At 39.9% G+C, this 17,335-nt stretch overlaps 2 protein-coding genes across 8 annotated transcripts in view; one reads left to right on the top strand and one right to left on the bottom strand.

Annotated features, from left to right (window-relative positions):
* The window catches only part of LOC124117421 (nucleoside diphosphate kinase 7-like), a 74,998-nt gene that overhangs the window by 45,948 nt on the left and 11,715 nt on the right, over positions 1-17,335 (top strand). The gene's annotated exons all lie outside the window — the stretch shown is intronic.
* The window catches only part of LOC124120546, a 41,063-nt gene continuing 25,441 nt past the window's right edge, over positions 1,714-17,335 (bottom strand). For 2 of the 7 annotated variants that reach the window (XM_048383333.1, XM_048383336.1), the window contains one exon: positions 14,968-16,527. In XM_048383333.1, the coding sequence (XP_048239290.1) occupies positions 15,833-16,527 (695 nt within the window). In that variant the 3' untranslated portion in view covers positions 14,968-15,832. Of the gene's footprint in view, positions 2,998-4,589; positions 4,662-5,225; positions 5,305-5,557; positions 5,593-6,068; positions 6,118-6,352; positions 6,436-6,774; positions 7,872-8,513; positions 8,704-14,967; positions 16,528-17,335 lie in introns of those variants that run through there. The other 5 variants (XM_048383334.1, XM_048383335.1, XM_048383332.1 and 2 more) reach the window with 5 other exon arrangements.

The raw sequence follows: 17,335 nt of genomic DNA, 5'->3' as shown, positions 1-17,335 counted from the left end.
GTTTGTTCAATGACACACCAAGACGTCTACCAAACAGATGTTATATTGTGCAACGCCGTGATATAACTGGAATAATGTTAAAAGCAGCATTAAACCCTACTCACTAACTGTATTGTGCAAGCAATGCTTCTTTGTGCAGTAATTATGCATTCTGTTGATAAATTATGTTTGCCATATTCTAATGATGGCACTCGTCTTCACAATCTTGTGAGGTTGCAACTCGGAGAAAATTACAAGGTTCAGGGTCATGAAATAGGCTGATGAAATGATGTCATTACGGGCGTTTTAGCAAGTTGACAAATGCAGGTCCATCAACATGTATCTGGGGGTGTTCAGCTCATATATAATGTAATTATCGACGGCAGTTTTAACTTCACTGTGACGACACTTTAAAAAGTAATGCGATACTATTACAACACAGGTATCACTAGGTCTGAAATACAGGTTGGTTGGTTGGTTTGTTGTTTAACGCCGCACTCAGCAATATTCCAGCTATATAAATAATCGAGTCTGGACCAGACAATCCAGGGATTGACATCATGAGCATCGATCCACACAATTGGGATCGATGACATGTATCAACCAAGTCAGCAAGTCTGACCACCCGATCCCGTAAGTCGCCTTTTGCGACAAGCATAGTCGCCTTTTACAGCAAGTATGGATTGCTGAAGACCTATTTTACCCCGGAATCTTCACGAATCCTGACATATAGGACAATGTTTATTGAGATCATTGTTTCAAATTGTTCAAATGTATTATAAATGCGCAATAACCAAACTCCCAACAACTTGAATGTTTGGTGCCTTACAAACTCCATGTAAATCAGTCCCCTTGATGCTTTGTCTCATATTGCATACTGTCATATTTACACTTGTTTACTTATCAAGTAATGTATTGTGTTCAATTCCAGATAATATTCATAATATCACAGACACTAGAAATGGGCTTCACACATTGTACCCATGTCGACATAAAAACCAAGAAAGACATGGCAATGCAATTTGACAGAATAACTTACAATAAACTTAAGTTGCTTGTCATTGGAAAATATCAGAAACCTCGGTGTTCTAAGAATGTGAGAAGCATGACTACCGTACCAACACAAACGCTTAGATGACAGGTGAAATATCCACTGATTGGATTCGTGATGGCGGACGTTTCCGAGCGAAAACGTATATAATGAACACCGGATATAACGAACTGATTTCTCTGATCCCTTGTAGTTCGTTATATCCATGTTCTACTGTATTGGTAATTCCAATTAATCCGGGAATAATTATACCTACCAGTTTGTGAAGGACTCACCTCGATCATGTCAATCAATAAGAACATAGAAACACGTGTCATGGAACTAGAGTGTGGCGTGAAGACTTAAAGGTCACGGACAGCCAACTGGTGTGAGGAACACATTGGTTTTAGTCAAGAATCAAATTGTCACAGATTCCAGTGGATACAGATATTCTTTATTTTCTCCGTCTATACAGAGTACATGTTATACAATGGTAAGACAACCTTTATGGCATAAATACATTGCTAAAGGTGTAAATAGGACAATTAGCTTCTATTTTATTTACAGGTGTAAGCTTGCTGACTTGCTATTGTATTGTAGGCATCTTCTCGTAATAACCTCATGGTTTTTTACTTTTTCCTAGTAAGACCTTGTATGAGGCTTTACCTTTAGAAGTAAGACCTTATGAGCTGAGCAGCAGATGAAATTTGGACTTTCAATGTTCTAAAATTGAAGACAAGAACTGAAACCCTTTCATTATGGATGACAGAATCGGACCTGCAACTTCACATAAGTTTTGTATCTCACTGTTTTCCCGCCAAGGCAGATGATGAAATGTTGTTCAATTTTACATGTCATGACTTAGTTGTGTCCATGCTGCACGTGGGTTTTGCTCTCGCACTCTTTGATCGATATTATACCGCGACACATTGTGTTGTTTCACAAAAGATATCTTGATGTTTTCCTATTTTTGCTGTTATTTCATGATGTAAACGGTTCATACTTTGGATAAAACACTCCATGGTTTGGGTTGTGAATGTAAAATCGCGAGCAACGTTCTACATTATCAACCAGATCCGATAAGTGTTTTATCCTTAACATATTAACTGCATAGTCAATATTTATCATGCTTTCTGTCCATGGATTCACAAAAGTGGTAACGTCTAAGACCTGCATCACTATGGGCTTTCCTCCCACCACCAGGCCGACAGGTCGTAATACAACTGTTCGGATACTCGGATTGGTCAGTCGATGTGTTTTGATAGGCAGGTTAGGTTCCTTGTGTGTTCATTGGAGAGCTCGTTGAATGACACCACGTAACTTTGCACTGATGTCCTTGTCCTTCACCTCCATCAAGGTCATCTCCAATGTAAACTCCTTACTCTGCTTGACGCCAAACATAGGGAGAAGTTGGGCACTCTTGACGGACCGTGATGTTAGTATCATCTCCTTGTTGACATCAATGAATGCCACTTTCCCCCTCACTGCATCATACACGACGCCATACGTCAGCATCGACATTCCTGGCTTGTTGTCAAAAGGCCGATCAAAACAGTCAACACGTTGTGTGCATATTGTTTTGTGAGTGTTACAGTAGCCGACTTCTACTCCACAACTAAAATAACCACATTCTCTTTTATCAGCATGAGATGGCGCAGACAATCCAATTTCAAATATACGTGTTTGTATTTGTGCTGCTGTTTGTACTATCCTAACATGAACCTGAAAGTAGTACGGATCTGTGGGGTCAGAAGACACGTGGGAATATGAGGGAACAAGTTGACCTTGACCTTGGAAGGACCCGGAAGTAGTGACAGGTGCAGAGGACAGCGTGTAAGGAAGGGTCATGGAGCCGCAAGTTCCGCTGTACCTGTTAAACTTCCTCGTGGTGAATGGCGGGTTGCGAGCAGGGCGGTTGACCATGTGTCTCTCAGTGACTTCAACTAGACTGAAGTTTGCCTGCAGGACATCAAACTTGAGTGGTGGACCTATTAAAAGACAAATTAACTTAACTGCGAATAGCTGTGATTGCTACTGTGGCGTTTGAGATATATAACTTAATAAATATAATAATTTGAGGAAAAAAGTACTTTGGAATCAGCCATTAAAATATTCATGTGTAAACACATTCGCTGAAGATTAATGGTCATAACTGTGTTGAAGCAAATACAGTAAACTACGGTTATAACGAACACGCTTATAACGAACTGATGGATATAACGAACTTACGTTTTTGGTCCCGACTATTTGCTGTAGTTATGCTGTACATATGCTTTTAACGAACTACGGTTATAACGAACTAAAATTAGTAGTCCCTTTGAGTTCGTTATAACCGTACTTTACTGTACATGTTTATATTCCTAAATCTTTGGCAATAGACAGGATTACATGATATACAACACTTCTGGTTTTATATCATAGCTTTTTTTCAAAGGACAAACACGTAACTACTTTAAGTGTTTTTTATGTCAAAACATGTTGGATAGAGATAAGAGATTTGAATTAATTCTTTATTAAGTACTGTATATATTAATTAAAATTATGATTGAAACTGACAGGTTGCAATAATCATTTGCCCGACTGACACTCATTGTCTCGCCCAGATGAAGTTAAAATATTACAGAAGGGGTTTGTGCACAAACTGACAAAGAGGAAACAGGATTGGAATGAACCCATTTTGTCCCAGCCAGATGTCATCCAATGAATCGCAGCCCTTCGTGAAAAGGTTGTCACTGTTCCCCTGACAAGGCATCAAATAACATAGCCGATATATATCAGCATCTCAACATTATTTGTTTTTATCAAACAATGCAACATAGAAGGCCAGTGTTAACTGAGGAAAAAATATACCAAAACCACGCATCAGTACTTCCAAGTTTCGACATAACTCTGCAACCTGAAGACATGTCCATTCCTCTTTTGTCTTGGATTTCATCCAAAGCTCCCCCCATAGCATCCACCGTACAAAGAAAGCTATATGCTGGATTCAGCAAATTTACCACCAAATCCCTGTCTCAACGATTAACCATAATCCTTTTACACAATCAAGCTTTATATTCACTTCTTTATATTCACAGAGGGCATTTGAGACAAGTGGAATTAATACCATGTGTCTGAATGGGAACAACCCTCTCCATCCTCCACATGGAGGAGTAAGCATACAGGCCGAAACATTGTGTTCCTCAGAATAAAGAAGTTGACATCCATAAATTCTCTCTTAGTACCATGTGGATTCTCAAAACCCAAAGGATTTGCTTGATATTTTGGAATCTCAGAAAAGAACCAAGTTATATTTTGTGAAACAATTGATCTTTCAACTTGTTCTGCTGTGCAGCGTCAGACATCAAACAAATATCTATTTTTTGCAAAGTGCATGAGTGGCGTTCGCGGGTGTTCGGGTCATGCTTACCCTTTCTGCGAACACCTGATGTTATCACTGATTGTCAGTAAACCAATCATATAATTTTCATTGCTATTTTGCCTTTAACCCTCCATGGAATCTATGATGGTAGAAAATCGAGACTGGTTATTCTCTGGCGTTGACGTTATATATATGCTGTGATGTTCGTTGTATACTTACAGTTGAGTTTGACAGGCACGCCGGTTGTATACTGACTACTGATAAGGGTCAAGTCACTGGTCAGCCTCACACCTGGAACATGTCGTAATCTACTGTTAAATAATACACAAGTGGTATATCGTTGGTGGTCCAGTCTAGACGACAGGCGCCGCGATTCGCTGTGCAGAGTTGCGTCCCTTAGGCACGCCAAAAACCTATGATTGTGCGTTCGATTCACGGTTCGCCCCGATCATGTTTCTAGATTTGTCAGCACCATACCTGTGCATAAGTGGTAAACGTCTGAAACCTGCATCACTTCAGACTTTCCTCCAACATTAAGCTGACACGCTGTGATGTAACTGTAATACTGATAAAATTGGCGTTAAACCAGACTCACTCCGTCATTTACTTCATATTGATTGAAACCATAACTGTACAATTCGTATTACTATATATTCCATTATTATTAAGTATTAATATATTCAACACACATAAACACATGGACACATTCTATCGTAATGATTACAATAGTTTAACAGTCGTTAGGAACACATTTAGACAATACACTGTTATACAACCACCTGCCCTCGTCGTCCAAACAAAGACAAGAACAAACATTTCTCTTTAAGAAAAGTGACTTTCACAAACCATACCAACCTATTTTCTCTGCCAGCTTCTTAAATGTGTCTATTGCTGTTTGTTGTGTTTCCAGCTCCCTCTCCAGAGATGTTATCGTCTAAACACACAACAATAATTAGGATGGGATTAATGTCATTATGGAAACAACAACCGTAAAAGGTCTATGTACGGATTGAGTTTTAATTTTTTTTTTAATTGGGCGTGTTTTGTTTATGTTCATATCATTAAAGTGTAAGTGTAAATTATCAGTGACATGTAGGACTATAGCTGACGCTTTTACTGTTATCGTATACTGGTTATTGTTGAGACGTCAACACGCCCATCCAAGGACCCGTGTTACAGATACTTACATCACTTCTCGCCTGAAGATGTTTATGTGCTAGGTCTGAAATATAACCAAAGTGCGTCAAAGAAAATCCCCAAACTTCGTATAATTGATTTTTGTTTCATGCCCTATCTAACATAAAATAACATGTGTCCACACAAAATGACAAAATTTGTGAAATATCGAAAGTTTCTCAACGCATGTATTTTGGCAGGTATATATTTCAACAATGTCTAAGACAATTAATGATTTGTTGAAAATTCAAAATTTCTGATCGCTTGCCTCCGATAATTACTCCCTGTTATTGTCCCTGAATGTTCGTAACACTTTCAAAGCATGACTTCCCTCCCGCTATTTACGATCTTGGGGACTAAATCCATACACGTAGAGACAGGGTTTTATATTACCTTGTTGTCAGGGGGTGAACACAGGGGAGCTGGCATCTCAACTGATATTAATTATTTGAAGGCGAAATGTGACAGGTGTTTGTGAAACTAACACCCTGGAATAAGTATATTGCATATGTTCTCCATTACCTTTCTCTTTCTCCTCAATCGTTAGCTTTTCTTTCAACATTTTCTCAGTCTGTGAAAATGTGAAATAAATTAAATACTTCAGTAGCCAAGATGTAGTACCTGATCATTTAAGAAATCAGATGGATCCGTGACATTCTTAATTTTTTTAGGAGAAACTGCTTACACCAACAAACAATATAAATCTTAATTTCTTCTACCTTCCAACAATGACAATTATTAACTGCTAAAAGTGGCTAATGATTTCTTTTTAACCGCGAAAGGTATTTTATAACTCCTACTCTCACCATCAGTGATCTCTTCTCAAGCTCATGGTACCTTCTCTGCAGATCCCCAATCTCGTTCTGTAGGAAAGCGTACTTTGATGTACCTAAATACAAAACACATGCACATACAATAACAAGGCTCTAAGGCAGCTTGCACAGTTTGATTGGACAGACTTTAGTTTTCGTAAACCATCATATACTATAAACTAGTTCAGCATTCGAGCTTTCTAGTGAAAACATATTTGCAGCTGATCGTAGAATTAGTAAAACATCAGCAACAAACAACTACTTGTTAATGCAAATTGTATGATTGGTTGTTTTACGCCGCACTCAGCAATATTCCAGCTCTATGACGGCGGTCTGTAAATAATCGAGCCTGGACCAAGCAATCAAGTGATTGACATCATTAGCATCGATCCTATGATAACAAGACGAAGACTTACCTTGGTTATCCTGTTGCTGATTGGCCTGAGATTCCCGGTCCGGTAATGTTAGGAAGCATCCAAAGGAGGCAATGTCAGTCTTGAGATCCCGGAGACCCTGTCTGGAGAACGCAACACCTGCTGCTGCTTCCTGCTGCTTCATGGCAGACATGTGCTCAGAGAGACAGGAGTCCACGCTCTGCATCATGGTGTCCTGGAGCTCCAGGTACTCTACTGGTGTCAAGGTCAAGGCCTTCTCTATGTAGGTCAGGGAGGTGTTCAGGGACATCTGGGACGTCTCCAGTTCCTGCTGCTTCTCCCTGGCTCCATCCCTGATGTGTTCAAAGCAGGTGCTCAGGTCAAGGTCAAGTTCCTTCTCTCTCTGGTCGACTAAAGACTTCAGTTCAGACATTGTGTGAACCTTGAATGTTTGCAGGGAACAGCATTTCTCATCAATCTTTTCTTCAATGCTGTTCATCTGTAGAATCGATTCATTTAAGGATTCTTGATGGATCAACAGTTGATTGTGTTTCGTTTTCATTTCAAGTTGCTTGGATTGAAATGCTTCGTCGACTTCTTGAACGCCATGACCAGCATGATCGCCACGTGTACACCTGGAACATATCAGAACTCCACATGTCGCATCATAGACATCAACAGGCCTTTGGTGTGTGGAGCAAACAGCATCCTTGGCTTCTATGGAGACTCCATCTTGTGCCACTTGGTCGATTGTCTGAACTGTGTGACCTTTTGTGATTTTGATATCACTGTGAGCCACTTGACAATTTTCACAAAACAGAGCCTCGCACTGTTTACACCACACGACAGCCTGTCCGCCATCTTGTTTGTTAGTGCATTGCAACTCGGATGGACGATGAAGGACAGTCAGATTGAAGATCTCTCTTACCCTGACCTTGTCTTCTGGGAACTTGTGTTTTTCTTTATCAAATTCTTTGTGACAAGACGAGCATTTCAACGCCCCTGCCTCAGCAGCAGAAAGACAGACCTTGCATACAGCATGTAGACATGGCAGCAACCAGGGAGGTGGTCCTTGGTAGCAAAACTGTTGCTTGCAAATGCTGCACTTAGGGAAATGGTCCATATCTTCAACTGCAACTCTAGAAGGTGAAACACATAACATCGTAACTGTGAGAAGTTGGTGAGTAAATAGTGAATATGACGTGCTTGTGTGGAATGGGAAAAAAGCTTTTTTTGTTTTTGACATTTTTACAAACAAGAAATCGAAGACGTTTCAGTTTCTGTTGTATACACATATACCGGTAGATAAAATGGGATTTTTGTCAAGATGAGATATGTTTTCAGATACGGATAAAAAAAACAGATATTTTTTATTCAATTTTTGGTTTTCTTGGCAGGCTATTTCTTTCTTAATATTTTCAAAAGTCTAATTACTTTGTTTGTTCATAACATAAGGCATGGATGATTATATAGATATGTCGACAATAGGACATCTGTATGACGGCATCGTGTAACCCCATGTGGAGAATCCCACCAGGAGACAATAACTCTGTCTCAGAATCACAACATGGAGACAATCATGGGGCGTTGGGGAATAACTCTGCCACAGAATCACTAATGGCGGCTGTCCTTGGGAGGTGAGTGAATTATGAATCACTGCAAAGTTACTACATACAATGAGAACATGCGGGCGAGCACGTCCTGCGATACGGTCACATGACTTCAACACCGACATTTCCGTTACGCTCTGTTAAAGCCTGATTAAGATAGACTTTACCTACCTTTCCTTGTAATTTTACAAAGTTGATGTTTTTGGTTGATAGCTGTGGTTAGATTATGTCAGCACTGAAAAGACGGCACTATGTCCTCTTGTTGTAGATGAACGTTGATCGACACAGCGACATGCTTCTTGACGCAGTGCATCTGACAACAGGGTATGTCGTGGTGGCTCAAGGGCAATGCTGAGGTCAATGTGACCTACAGTTGTAAACCGGTTCTCCTGGTGGTACGCGCAGCTAGCTGGCCGCTTCTGTAGATATCTGCTAGACAGGAGCCTAGTGTTTAGTCAGGGATTGTTTTTTGATTGTGAATGTGTTCTGTGACGTATGGTGTTGCTATGTGTGTTTGAGTCAGAGTTCATGTATTCATTTAATCCTCTAGTGTGCGAGGTGATTGTATCAAATGATCATTTAGTTTGACAACTTCTTGACTGTCAACACTGTAAAAAGTGAAAACTCACACGACCTTTACATCCAGACACAGTTACTGAAAACAGTTGTATCATTCTGTCAAATACTAGAATGTTGTCAGGTTCCCTGGGGAACCAGTCGTTGAATATTCTAATGAGGCAGCAACCCTCCAACCACAGGTGTAGCCTGTGTTTTTTTTATAAAAAGACAGTGTGTGTGTGTGTGTGTGTGTGTGTGTGTGTGTGTGTGTGTGTGTGTGTGTGTGTGTGTGTGTGTGTGTGTGTGTGTGTGTGTGTGTGTGTGTGTGTGTGTGTGTGTGTGTGTGTGTGTGTATCTGTGTTTGTGTGTGTATATCGGTGTTTGTCTAGTGTGCGTTTGTATTTGTGGTGTGTGCGTTTGTATATGTGGTGTGTGTATCTGTATTTGTGGTGTGTGCGTTTGTATATGTGGTGTGTCTGTGATGTGTGTTTGTAGTGTGTCTGTTTGTGTGTGTGTGTGCGTGTGTGTGTGTGTGTGTGTATCTGTGTTTGTGGTGCCCGTGTTTGTATATGTGGTGTGTGTGTGTGGTGTATGTTTGTAGTGTATCACTCTGTGTGTGTGTGTGTGTGGTGAGTGTGAGTGTGTGCGGCTATGTATGTGTGTGTGTGGTGTGAGTGTGTGTGTGTGGTGAGTGTATGTGAGTGAGTGAGTGAGTGTGTGTGTGTGTGTGTGTGTGTGTGTGTGTGTGTTACCATGACTACTCTTTCTCTCTCTAATTAAGCTGGTTAGCGATACATTTACACTCATGACACTTCCTAATACTGTTTACAAACTGAAAATGTTTGATGGGATGATAAATAGAATCTCACCATTGTGTCTTTTGATATTAACTTTATCAACACGCAACTGTTATCGACTCGTGTTGATATAGTTGATATCCAAGGACACTCGGGTGAGATTCTGTGTGTTATTTATATCCAGTTTCTTTCGAATGTGGTAATATTTGCAATTAATGCTTCTGATAATACATCCTATTTGACCCCTCTGTTCAGAAATGATTAGAAGCATCGGTCCTTCCGCGATTACTTTGGCGAAACACACTTGGAGACATAATGAGGAAACCATAAGAGTCTGAGGACTTTCTTTTTGTCACAGAATCCCTACTAGCTACATGGGACCTACGTCATTGAATCAATGAATTCAACGAATCGTAAATGACGAATCAACAAGACACGACACAGGCGTATATGTCCAGCTAGCAGATCAGATAAACTGAACACCGACATTTCCGTTACGCTGATGAGCCTGATGTTATCAGACACCTGCCTACCACGCTCATGTACACTATCAGCGTGTCTGGTTGTTAGATAGCCCAAGAGTGCTACGGTCAGTGTAACCTTACAGTAGTTATACAATGTCTCCTCTATTACACACAGCTGATTGGCCCATTCAGCAGATATCGTAGAGACAGTTGGAGATTTCAGAGAGCGAAATACTGATCTTGCTCAAAAGACTTTCAAGTGTTATGCAATTCCTATTTGTCCCCCTTTTTGTTCAGGTGAACACTTACCTTGCCTTTGCATGTATTTGTGACGGGTGCCATCGATAGGACAGGAAAATCACTATTTGATATTGATTCACAAGCACATGCTTATGATATAGCTGGACTCGGATGGATAGCTTGACAGCTGGATAAGATTAATTATATTGTAAACCTAAAACTGTGTGTTTCAATATATTTTGTGAACTGTTCATTGATCTCGTGTGGTCATTTATTGATTAAAGCTTTATTTTTGTACGTAACGAATTCTCGGTTATCCTTTTGGTTTCATTTTCGAAAGCACGTCGTAACATTACACACTTTAATACTTTCTTACACTTACAACTGCCTCTGTGGTCTAGTGGTAGAGCGTCCGCGCGCGCACACGCACACACACACACACACACACACACACACACACACACACACACACACACACACACACACACACACACGTGCTAAACTTGAATTGGCTAGTCCAGACTTGATCATTTACAGGCTGCCGTGGTATACCTGCAATATTTTGTTGTGGCATTAAACAAATGTGACATCATAAACAGTGCTTATTGTTGCCTACCAGTTGAGAGGTTGTTGGTTGATGATATTCATCATCCAAGACTGGCTTCCAGGCGATATCTCTTTGCTGAGATCAAGTGAGATATCACTGCCATGTAATTCCATTATGATGCTTTGCAGTCCAGGTACCATGATATCACAATCTAATGATATCACTAGTCTTGGCCACTGAAACCGGTTGGCTGTAATTTTTGCACTTTAGACATGACGTATAATAGTTTTGGATGATAAATTATATCCTACCCTTGTGTCTTTTGATATCAAATTTATCAACACCAGTCAATAAAAGTTTGAAACTTTTATCAACTAAATGTGACATATTTGATATCCACCCTCGGGTGAGATTCCCAAGACTGGTGTGTACAGTGAAACCCTTTTAGTCAGGACACCCAACTTTCTGAAAAAGTCTGTCAGGAATTTCACTATATAATATAGAAAGAACTCTGAGATGAGGAATCTTTAATCCAGACAATTTCATTGGGAACAGTACTGTCCGTAGTAGGAAGGTGTCACTTTAAAGATATTTTCTTGTGAATACCACGTTTCTCTCTGCCAATTCATGTTTATTAATGCTGTGTAAAGAGTCAATGTTATGGACTTAAAATGATGAAAATATTTTACAAAATATTACAAATGTAACAATGTATTTCATCATATGTAGGTTATTTTTGTCTTTCTGACGCTTGTTCGTTTCAGGTGGAATATTTCTTCAAGATCCTGGGCCATTAATCATCCCATACGATGCCAAAAATCATCCTGAAGTGTATTGTACAAAGATCCTGTGATATATGTTTACTGTGTAATCTCAATGTGTAAATTCATAAATTATTAACATTATTTAGAAACTTGGAATACAAAACATTCATCTCCAGCAGAAGCCTCTTCATCGTTTTGGAAGTGAATATACCTGAAGGTATTTGACATGTTGGAAACTATGTGATGGACAAGGTATACCTGGTATATTCCTCCTGATTGAGACGCTTACCTCTTTCATACATAGGCTTTGTCATCACATGAACATACTGCTTTTATTTATTGTATATGTATCTGCAGATGATTTACAATTCCAGGTGTTTTTTAATTAATTTCAACATGAAGTACCTGTACATTTGTAATGAATGACTTATTAGAAAATGCGTGTTTTGTTCTGATTTTGTGGAGTTGGAGTTCAAGGGCATCCCTATTCCTTGACTTGGGATTATCACTATCTCTTAACCTGTTTGACTTGGGGCTATCACTATCTCTTGACCTGTTTGATTTGGAACTATCACCATCTCTTGACCTGTTTGACTTGGGACTATCACTATCTCTTAACCTGTTTGACTTGGGACTATCACCATCTCTTGACCTGTTTGATTTGGAACTATCACCATCTCTTGACCTGTTTGACTTGGGACTATCACTATCTCTTAACCTGTTTGACTTGGGACTATCACCATCTCTTGACCTGTTTGACTTGAGACTATCACTATCCCTTAACCTGGTTGACTATAGTGCATCCCTATCCATGACATGCTTGACTCAAGGTCATCCCTTCCCATGGACATGCTTGATTCAAGGTCAACCCTTTCCATGGACCTGCTTGACTCAAGGTCAACCCTTTCCATGGGCCTGCTTGATTCAAGGTCAACCCTTTCCATGGACCTGCTTGACTGAAGGTCAACCCTTTCCATGGGCCTGCTTGATTCAAGGTCAACCCTTTCCATGGACCTGCTTGATTCAAGGTCAACCCTTTCCATGGACCTGCTTGATTCAAGGTCAGCCCTTTCCATGGACCTGCGGCCGGTTGGGTAGCCTAGTGATTAAAGCATTTCCTCGTCACACTGAAGACCCAGGCTCGATTCCTGACATTGGTACAATGTGTGAAGCCCATTTCTGGTGTCCCCTTCCGTGATATTGTTGGAATATTGCTTAAGATCACAATGAGTGAGTGATTATGGTTCTACGCCGTTCTTAGCTATCTATGTGATTTTGTATATTTCCAACTTGCTTGGCACTATGTGTGTGAAGGTAACCACATAAAGGCATGTATTTGGGAATTACGAGTTTGTTCAATGACACACCAAGACATCTACCAAACAGATGTTATATTGTGCAACGCCGTGATATAACTGGAATAATGTTAAAAGCGACATTAAACCCTACTCACTCACTAACTGTATTGTGCAAGCAATTCTTCTTTGTGCAGTAATTATGCATTCTGTTGATAAATCATGTTTGCCATACTCTAATGATGGCACTCGTCTTCACAATCCTGTTTGGTTACAACTTGAGGAAAATCACAAGGTTCAGAAGTCATAAAATATGCTGATGAAATGATGTCATTACAGGCGTTTTAGCAAGTTGACAAATGCAGGTCCATCAACATGTATCTGGGGGTGTTCAGCTCATATATAATGTAATTATCGACGGCAGTCTTAACTTCACTGTCACGACACTTTAAAAAGTAATGTGATACTATTACAACACAGGTACCACTAGGTCTGACATATAGGTTGGTTGGTTGGTTTGTTGTTTAACGCCGCACTCAGCAATATTCCAGATATATGACGGCGTTCTGTAAAATAATCGAGTCTGGACCAGACAATCCAGTGATTGACATCATGAGCATCGATCCACGCAATTGGGATTGATGACATGTATTAACCAAGTCAGCAAGCCTTACCACCCGATCTCGTAAGTCGCATTTTACGACAAGCATAGTCGCCTTTTACAGCAAGTATGGGTTGCTGAAGACCTATTCTACCCCGGAACTTCTTTAAGTATGATCCTTGTGTTGTCATTATGAATACACCGATTGGAATAGGTCTTCAGCAACCCATGCTTATCGTGAGGCGACTAACGGGATCAGGTGGTCAGACTCGCTTACTTAGTTGATGCATGTCATCGTATCCTAATTGCGTAGATAAATGTTCATGATGTCAATCACTGGATTGTCTGGTCCAGACTTGATTATTTGCATACCGCTGTGATATAAGCTGGAATATTGGTGAGTGCAGCGTTAAACAACAAACAAACAGTATATATACCCTGCCCATTTTGGAATGTTCTCCTGATCACCTGACACACAAAGTCACGATGTACCTAGAATGCTGGTTAAAGCAACAATACACCACCCAGTCGCCATCATTATCCAGAAATATTTTAACACTGACACTGAATACGGTACCTACATATATCTGACACAGTCATTGAGAAATACATGTAATCTTGTCTGTAAAACAAACATTAGATATAAATTTTACAAGATTGTGTCAAAGTGTCAGTAAGAGTGAGTGAGTATGGTTTTACGACGCTTTAAGCAATATTCCAACAATATCACGGTGGGGGACACCAGAAATGGGCTTCACACATTGTACCCATGTCGGCATAAAAAACAAGAAGGACATTGCAATGGAATTTGACAGAACAACTTAAAATAAACTTAAGTTGCTTGTCATTGGAAAATCTCAGAAACCTCGGTTTGAGAAGCATGACTACTGTACCAACACAAAAGCTTAGATGACAGGTGAAATATTCACTGATTGGATTCGTGATGGCGGACGTTTCCGAGCGAAAACGTATACAATGAACACCGAATATAACGAACTGATTTCTCTGGTCCCTTGTGGTTCGTTATATCCATGTTCTGCTGTATTGGTAATTCCAATTAATCCGGGAATAATTATACCTACCAGTTTGTGAAGGACTCGATCATGTCAATCAATAAGAACATTGAAACATGTGTCATGGAACTAGTGTGTGACAAGAAGACTTGAAGGTCAAGGACAGCCATCTGGTGTGAGGAACACATTGGTTTTAGTCAAGAATCAAATTGTCACAGATACCAGTGGATACAGATATTCTTTATTTTCTCCGGTTGATACAGAGTACAAGTTATACAATGGTAAGACAACCTTTATGGCATAAATACATTGCTAAAGGTGTATATAGAAGGACAATTAGCTTCTATTTTATTTACAGGTGTAAGCTTGCTGACTTGCTATTGTATTGTTGGCATCTTCCTATCTCGTAATAACCTCAGGGTTTTTTACTTTTTCCTAGTAAGACCTTGTATGAGGGTTTACCTTTAGAAGTAAGACCTTATGAGCTGAGTAGCAGATGAAATTTGGACTTTCAATGTTCTAAAATTGAAGACAAGAAATGAAACCCTTTCATTACGGAAGACAGAATCGGACCTGCAACTTCACATATTGTGTTAAGTTTTGTATCTCACTGTTTTCCCGCCAAGGCAGGTGATGAAATGTTCAATTTTACATGTCATGACTTAGTTGTGTCCATGCTGCATGTGGATTTTGCTCCCGCTCTCTTTGATCGAAATTATACCGCGACAAATTGTGTTGTTTCACAAAAGATATCTTGATGTTTTCTTATTTTTTTGCTGTTGTTTCATGATTTAAACGGTTCATATTTTGGATAAAACACGCCACAGTTTGGGTCATGAATGTAAAATCGCGAGCGACGTTCTACATTTTCAACCAGATCCGATAAGTGTTATCCTTAACATATTAACTGCATAGTCAATATTTATTATGCTTTCTGTCCATGGATTCACAAAAGTGGTAAACGTCTAAGACCTGCATCACTTGGGTCTTTCCTCCCACACCAGGCCGACAGGTCGTAATATAACTATACTACTGTTGTTTTATCCCATGACAGCTTGTTGTCGGCTACTCGGATTGGTCAGTCGATGTGTTTTGATAGGCAGGGTAGGTTCCTTGCGTGTTCATTGGAGAGCTTGTTGAATGACACCACTTCGGATACTCGGATTGGTCAGTCGATGTGTTTTCATAGGCAGGTTAGGTTCCTTGTGTGTTCATTGGAGAGCTTGTTGAATGACACCACGTAACCTTGCACTGATGTCCGTGTCCTTCACCTCCATCAAGGTTATCTCAACTGTAAACCCCTCACTCTTCTGGACGCCAAACATGGGGAGATATTGGGCACGCTTGACGGACATTGATGTTAGTATCTTCTCCTTGTTGACATCAATGAATGCCACTTTTCCCCTCACTGCATCATACACGACGCCATACGTCAGCATCGACAATCCTGGCCTGTTGGCCAATGGCTGATCATAACACGATGCACGATGTGTGCATATTGTTTTGTGAGTGTCACAGAAACCGACTTTTACTCCACGACCGTAATCATTTCTTGTATCAACGTTAGATGGCTCACTCAATACAATTTCAAATATACATGTTTGTATTATTGCTGCTGTTTGTGTTATCTTAGCATGAGCCTGAAAGTAGTACGGATCTGTGGGGTCAGAAGACACGTGGGAATATGAGGGAACATGTTGACCTTGACCTTGGAAGGACCCGGAAGTAGTGACAGGTGCAGAGGTCAGCGTGTAAGGAAGGGTCATGGAGCCGCAAGTTCCGCTGTACCTGTTTAACTTCCTGGTGGTGAATGGCGGGTTGCGAGCAGGGCGGTTGACCATGTGTCTCTCAGTGACTTCAACCAGATTGAAGTTTGCCCGCTCGACATCAAACTTGAGTGGTGGACCTATTAAAAGACAAATTTACTTAACTGCAAATAGCTGTGATTGCTACTGTGGCGTTTGAGATATATAACTCCCTAAAACTTGCATTGTGACGTGTGCAATACATACAAAAGACGGATTCGTAGGCAATAGCAGAACAGTTGAGAACGAAATGAAATATAAAATAATTTTAGGAAAAAAGTTCTTCGTAATCAGCCATAAAAATATTCATGTGTAAACACATTCGCTGAAAATTAATGGTTATAACTGTGTTGAAACAAATACAGTAAACTACGGTTATAACGAACACGCTTATAACGAACTGATGGATATAACGAACTTACGTTTTTGGTCCCGACTATTTGCTGTAGTTATGCTGTATATTTGCTTATAACGAACTACGGTTATAACGAACTAAAATTAGTATTCCCTTTGAGTTCGTTATAACCGTACTTTACTGTACATGCTTATATTCCTAAATCTTTGGCAATAGTCAGGATTATATGACATACAACACTTCTGGTTTTATATCATAGCTTTTCTTCAAAGGACAAACACATAAATACTTTAAGTGTCTTTTATGTCAAAACATGTTGGCTACAGATAAGAGATTTGAATTAATTCTTTATTAGGCATATATTAATTACAATTATGATTGAAACTGACAGGTTGCAATAATCATTTTCCCGATTGACACTCATTGTCTCGCCCAAATGAAGTTCAAATATTACAGTAGTGGTTTGTTTATGCACAAACTGACAAAGAGGAAACAGGGTTGGAATAAACCCCTTTTGTCCCCGCCAGATGTCATCCAATGAAAGGCAGCCTTTC

This window comes from Haliotis rufescens, unplaced genomic scaffold (genome assembly GCF_023055435.1).
Source record: "Haliotis rufescens isolate VD_foot unplaced genomic scaffold, xgHalRufe1.0.p SCAF_47, whole genome shotgun sequence".
NCBI classification, from domain to species: domain Eukaryota; kingdom Metazoa; phylum Mollusca; class Gastropoda; order Lepetellida; family Haliotidae; genus Haliotis; species Haliotis rufescens.
This window is presented reverse-complemented; position numbering and strand designations above follow the sequence as displayed.